A 6,981-nucleotide genomic window follows, 5' to 3' on the forward strand; every position below is an offset into this window, starting at 1 on the left:
ACAGACTGCGTTGTGGTCACTCCACCGTCCCGGCCCACCTGAGAGATTGATTCTTGTTAGTGAAATTAGTGCAAAATCAAGTGACAGTGCAAGATCCCTCCCGCCGCCAGGGTGATATGTTAAAAATAGATCCTATTACGTGCCTCTATATAAATTCATCAAAAATACATTTGGGAAATTATAATAAACCGAATAAAACTACTCAATACTAGCTTTAGGCCAGATACCAGGCCCTAAACTCCAAAAAAAAAAGACAGCTATCAATAACTGACACTCTGACAGTGACATGTTATGATATTATTTTGAAATTGTTTGTACAAAAAATAAAATAATAACTGAATTGTAAGAAGAAACTCGTTATTAGAATATATTAGGAAGTATTTATAAAATCTTTTAAACATAACTATGTTTCCTTTAGGTTTACTCAAACAGTTTTCTAGGTATATAAAATTATTGTCAAGCCTAACCTATAATGTTAATTTTTAGTCTTCACAATTTATTAACAAAATATTAAAATTTTAGATTTTCTATTGGATCTATAATAAATACACAAGTGAATACCAAAAACATAAATACATTTACCGCTCTTCAATTCAAGATAACAGATCAGTTATGGTATGTGTTCAGAAAAGGTAACATTTTACATATTACTTAAAATGTTCGACGTGTGGGCTCTAGCCAAAACCTAGGATTTTCACTGATTGTTCGCAGGTTATTGCATGTTGTATTGTAAGTATATCCTGTATGGTCTGACATAGCATTTTACAGTAACATATATTAAATTAACACAAACCCTGAGTGTAATTTGGTTGTGGATGAATGGACAGGAATAATGTCAGAATACCTGAAGTACTGTGAGCGAAACGAATGTCTGAATTAATAACAGATAATCTGTAATTAATGTAATTAGTGTAAACCATTTTAATTAAAGTAAAATAAATGAATTAATTAATCTTTGTAGGTGGCATAAAATTTCCACTTAAACTAGAATCTCATTTTCAGGGCAGAACCCTTGAAGAAGAAAAAGAAAATGGATCCTGCCATACTTAAAGCCCGTGAAGAAAGGAGAAGAAAAAAACTAGAGAAGCAGATTAGGAGACTTGAAAAAAATGCTCGACAATTGAAACCCATTGCTGAATTAGAACCTCCTTTGCATCTGTTGGATGAAAAAGGGTAAGATTGGTAGAATTAGTAGATAGTAGGGTGTGCATTAAAAACTTGTATCCCTATTTTGGAGTGTGTAAGAGTTTTATTTTACGGAGGTTTTTGCTTTCAATTGACACCACTCTCATCCTGCAGAGATTCATGTTTTTTTTTAAATTTGCATAGTGATTTACTTCATTCACTTCTTTCTTTTATTCATTTTGTGTATATAACACGTACTAACACAAACCAATTAAATTAAAACACACACAAATTATTATGACATGCTCTATAATACATTGCTGTATGGATGAGTACCAATAATATAATGTTGAATAGCAAAAATAATAAATATTTACTGCATCAAATCATCAAAGTGTAAGTCGGACTTGCCCATGAAGGGTTCCATACCAGCAAGTAACATAATATAAATGTTCTTGTAGTTCTTTGTAACTTTGATTGATGTTTTAATAATAGTGTATTTTTTTAATCATTCTTTTAGTTTTATCATTCTCTTATTTTAGAAGGTACAGGGGGGGGGGCGACGACTTTTTACCACTGGAAGTGTCTCTCGCGCAAACTATTCAGTTTAGAAAAAAATTATGTAATTATGTTCGAAACGGTTCACAGAATACATCTATTTACCAAGTTTCAACAGTATATAGTTCTTATAGTTTTAGAAAAAAGTGGCTGTGTCATAAGGATGGACAGACAGACAGACAGACATGACTAATCTATAAGGGTTCCGTTTTATAACCCTAATACAATTCAAATTTTTATTATATAGAGATGAATTAAACCAGTGGAGTCTATTCTGAAATTGCTTTCTAGGAAATATATGTAACAAATTTTGTCACATAATATTTTAAATCCAAATAACATCAGTTTCAGGTTTATACTACTTACGGCCGTTCCCAATATCTATAGATAGAGATAAATTACTGCCTTCTACTGTCAGTAATTAGCTGTCAATAATCTGAACCTGTCCCAATATACCCAATTAGTCATTCTTATTGCTTTATATTGGGACACATGAATTGCTATTTCCATACAAACTTTATGTCGCTGGTAAGCTATACGTCGTCCCATTGACAGACAGCATGGATAAGGTGAGTTACTATTGATAAGTTTATTGGTACAGAAAAGTCAACAATAGTTACGATTTTTATCTCAAGTAAGAGATAGACTGAATATTGGGAACGGCTGTTAAAGGGCTGGATATGTGCTGTTCCTTTTTATTGGGAACCATTTATAAACACTATGTGTTGATATGGTGGATTATAATTGTAATATTTAATGTGCTTTCCAGTGGAAGTACCTACTCATCTCGGAGGCTAGACCTACTATTATCTATCTTATAGCTATAAGGTGTACAGTGTGATTTATTTGCCAGCTCAATGGGATGTTAAGCCAAAGAATGTAAGAAAAGTTGAGAGCATATAACATAGTTTTAAGATTCTGATTTTTCTTTCTTGTGTAGTAGTTACAATGTATTCAATAATAAATAAATATTAAATAATTGTCTCTTTAGTGGACTTATATAGTTTGATAAACACAGCTGGTGTGTCCTTTTATTGGGATGATTACCAAGCAACCAATAAGAAATCTTTTCAAATATCACTTCGGTGTAATGAATTTTCCCCAAGTTTTACTTCCTTGTATAGATATAAAATTGGGGTAAATGTGACATGGACTGTTTTAGTAGCACTATCTAGAATTTTCTATTTTGTAGCCAGCTGTGAAGTTTAATAGAGGGCAAATTGCTTATGAAAGTCTTTTCACTGTCTCAGTTTATTATTATTTTTAACAGACTTCGAAAAGGAGGATGTTCTCAATTTGATTGATTTTTTTTATGTATGTACACCAATAACACTGAGATTTATGATGCAAATTTCTTGATTCTTCTTTAGTTTCATGGGGAATGTTTAACATTTGGTCCCATAAATTTTGACATAGTTTGGCCCAGTAGTTTTAATTTATGAACATTATTATTTTTTATATTTTTGTTTACATGGATGATATTGTTATAGTTTGTGTTCTGCTTTTTAGGAGTTTTCATTTAGATTGATTTTATATTATTGTTATTAACCCGTTTGCATCAGCAAACAAACAAAAGCAAGAAAAATAAGAATCTTCAAACTATATTACATGCTCACAATTTTTACCATACAAACTTTTTTTAACAATTACTTATGAATAACCTAATACTTTTGTTTTGAACATTTCCTGAACATCACCCCACAAAAGACTTACTAACTCGACTAAGCCGAGTAGTAGGCGTTATAAGTTTATGTCTGTTCCTGGTGTTAAAATTATGGCTATGACAGTTTCTAGCAAATTCACTTATGTGCCTATGAACATACATTACATTATCGAATATATTAAGAAGCAACAGTCAAGATGTTAATTTCTTTGAATTTTGCTCTCAATGATTCTTTAGGACCTAGGTTATAAATAGCGCGAATAGCCCTCCTCTGCAGCATTAATATCGGCAGCGTTGCCCCATGGTCCATAGCAATGTACCATAGGACACAATACTATGGGAATAACTAAAGTATACAAGTCGCGTCGTATCTATGTCAGTTCATTGTCTAATCTTTTTAAACGCGTATGCTGCAGAACTAAGTCTGTTCGCCAATCCTTCGATTGCAACAGTAATGCCAAGAAATATAGCAGATTCCACCGTTTTTATCACCTCTCCGTTTAACAAAACACTTGCATCTACATTTTTGACATTTGGTATGGTAATTTTTTTATAGACTTATATAAATAATATAAGAAATATGTGAAATGGCGGGGAAAAATCCATATCGTTTAATAGCACGATATCATAATATAATCTCAACTTCATAAAAATATTTCAGAAGGCGCAAACGAGCTGTCGTGGTATTATCAGCCGAAGAAATAGAAGCACGGGCGTTATTAAATAAGGACTGGTGTAGATATAAACGGCAAGAGTATATGAATAATATTGCGCAAATTGATAGGATAATGGCGGCCCAGAAGAGAGCATTGGAGAAGTTGTATGAAGAATCGGAGGATTTATATTATGAAGCCATTATGGTGAGACGAAACAATTTTTTTAAATCATTCTTTAAAATATTAGATAATAACGTGGAATTTCGGTCCTGTAATCCTAAAATATATGTAGCAGTTGCGTTGTATTCTCGGCAACTCGACCTTCACTGAGTGCCTTTTTTTAGTGGTGGGGGAGCCTACCCTGTATTAGGGAGATCAGGCAGACACTGGCTCAATGTGAGTTTGTCACATTCACAGGACTCAAACATTCATGTTAGTTTAAAGGCTATAACGTCTGAAATGGACCTAGACATAAAATATAATCCCAGCTTACCTCAGCACTGAAATCATAAGGATGGATTTCAGAAAGAGTATCACACTCGCTGCTAGGCAGATCCATGAGCACATCCTTATATTGTAGATTACTGAATGTGAACAAATGTAATAGTCATTTATGCAACTGTTGTGTAATAAGGGGTATTAAAACACGAATGTGGGTTTACCACAGGAGGCGAAGCCAAGTGTGATAATAGTATCACATGAGTGTTTTAATACGTAATTATCAACAGTTGCATACAAGATTTTATCTACACCCAGAACATGAATCCTCTAAAAGATTCTGAAACAGTTAGCTAAAAACTAACATTAACAGTAACCTAACATCATCCATTACTGCTTATATACAAATAAACTAAGTATTCATGAAATAATTATTTATTTTAGTAGTAATTTACATTTTGTATTGTGCAATTATTAAAATTCACTTTAATATTATTTTCTTTTGGAGCGTTCAAATATCTAGCAGTGCGGCGCGGCGCGCGGCCTTTTGGTAGTGTGGAACGCGCGTAAACGAAAATGTTCTTTTTTTAAAATTCATACAGATACCACGCATCGAGCAATAAGAATGTGGCTGTCTGTTGAAACTCTTTGCCTATGAAGGGATCGAAAAAAAACAAAGGAGTGTTGTTATGAAATTCAGTACATTACCACACTCGTTTGGATGATGTAATGGTTATTAAGACATTGGGTGTTTTAATGTTGGCAATAAGCTAACTGATTCAGAATCTTTAATAGAGGATTTAAAGCATAGTTGTAGATATATTAAATTAAAAGCCTTCATTCAGAATCTTTGAAGTTATTCACAGGTGTGTAGTACAAGTTTCCTCAAGATGTTTTCCTTCATCATAAGAGTTGAATAAACATACATATGAATTCTATAATAGAATATACATGACGTTATGTGGATGATAATGGTGCTTTTGTGACTTATCTAAGGCTTTTGATAGCGTCCAGCATCAGACTTTACTCAGGAAACTACACTATTTCAAAATCCGTCGTATCGCTCTGATTTTTATAACATTCTACCTCTGTAATAGAATTCAAAGAATTTGTCAATAATAAATTCATCTGGTTCACTTGTAACAATGGGTGTACCACAGGGATCAATATTAAAGTCACAACTGTTTCTTATCTATATTAACGATCTACCTTACCTTGTAGGGAAATAATCATGAAATAGTACTGTTTGCAGATGACACTTCTTTGGCCTTTTAAGTTACACATAGACAAGTATTTATTGATGATGTAAGTCGTGCTCTTTCTAAAGCTGTCCATTGTTTTAGTGCGAACTATTATTATTGAATGCAAAAAAACTAAATGTGTAAGATTTGCTATGCCTAATGTGAAAGAGGCAAAAACATTAGTAAATATTAAAAAGGGAATATAGAGGTGACCCCCCAAAACACTGTCTTTTTGGATATAGAACTAGATGATAAACTTCAACGGGCATCTCATATCAGCGACTTGCCAGACAGCTGCACTCGTTAACCTTATTTTTTTTAAAAAGATTAATCACTTCGTTTTCCTCTTTAAACTTACACAAGTATTCAAAACTTTGAGTAATCATAAAGTGCAGCTGTAACTGTAAATATAGATTAAAAAGAGTGGCAATGAGTTTCTTGCCATTTCATCTCATTAAAGTTCTAATTTTCGGAAGTCGTGGTAAAATCTTTGACATTCATGTGTCATTTTGACCTAATTCAATAAATGATACTCGTATTTTTTCTATGCAATTTTGTTTTTGTTAGATGTCTGAAATATGTGCAAATATTTAACATGGTGTATGAATGTCTAAGTATTAAAACTGATGACTGTCACAACTGGACTATTTAAGACCAGTAATGGTGAATTTCCTCTCACCAATTTCATACTATTACCAATGCATGCAATGCACCAAGTTGTACATGTTTTCTGGGGCAGAATGCCACCACAACAATTTATTTTACAAAATAGGAGCACACTATTGTTCTGTATCTGGCAACCTCAGGTTTCTTGAATTTTCCTATTAAAATATTTACAACTTATTTTCTTTTCAGCCCGATTTAGCGTTAATACCGTACAGTATCGATGGAACATATGAAACACCCCCTATTAAGAATTATGACTCGCCTGATGGTGAATACATAGATGTATCTAAGAAATGGGGTAATTAATTAAACCATAAGCATATTATATATAGTTGAAGTGAATAAAGTATAAATCTATAAATATTTTTGATTTTATTCTTTTGCATCCTTTGTAGTACATTCAATGTAAATATAGTAATCATTTTTACCACTGATAAAACTTTTGACATTGGGTAATATGTTTCATTATTTGGCCTGAATGAATAAAATATTTTTATTTATTTATTTAGATTTACCAGTGGTCATCATAATATTACATTTATAATTATGCTAAGGTACAAAGATCTTATTACTTAATGCATTACCTTTTAAGGTGAATACCACATGAGCAAATATGTGAAATAGTTATATAAAA

At 32.3% G+C, this 6,981-nt stretch overlaps 1 protein-coding gene across 1 annotated transcript; it reads left to right on the forward strand.

Annotated features, from left to right (window-relative positions):
* Window positions 1–271: 271 nt before the first annotated feature.
* LOC126972322 (39S ribosomal protein L40, mitochondrial) lies at window positions 272–6,710 on the forward strand. Its single transcript, XM_050818992.1, has 5 exons — window positions 272–440; window positions 523–615; window positions 1,003–1,173; window positions 4,008–4,206; window positions 6,537–6,710. Exons 1-5 carry the CDS (start codon window positions 406–408, stop codon window positions 6,651–6,653), a joined length of 615 nt encoding a protein of 204 aa, XP_050674949.1. The 5' UTR covers window positions 272–405; the 3' UTR covers window positions 6,654–6,710.
* Window positions 6,711–6,981: the final 271 nt, after the last annotated feature.

This window comes from Leptidea sinapis, chromosome 26, assembly GCF_905404315.1.
Source record: "Leptidea sinapis chromosome 26, ilLepSina1.1, whole genome shotgun sequence".
Taxonomy (NCBI): domain Eukaryota; kingdom Metazoa; phylum Arthropoda; class Insecta; order Lepidoptera; family Pieridae; genus Leptidea; species Leptidea sinapis.

Excerpts from the sequence above, each read along its gene's own strand:
- LOC126972322 (XM_050818992.1), top strand. The coding sequence starts at position 406 with ATGTTTCCTTTAGGTTTACTCAAACAGTTTTCTAG. Across the intron at positions 616-1,002 it reads AAGATAACAGATCAGTTATG|GGCAGAACCCTTGAAGAAGA; the intron begins GTATGTGTTCAG and ends TCTCATTTTCAG. Across the intron at positions 4,207-6,536 it reads TATATTATGAAGCCATTATG|CCCGATTTAGCGTTAATACC; the intron begins GTGAGACGAAAC and ends TTTTCTTTTCAG.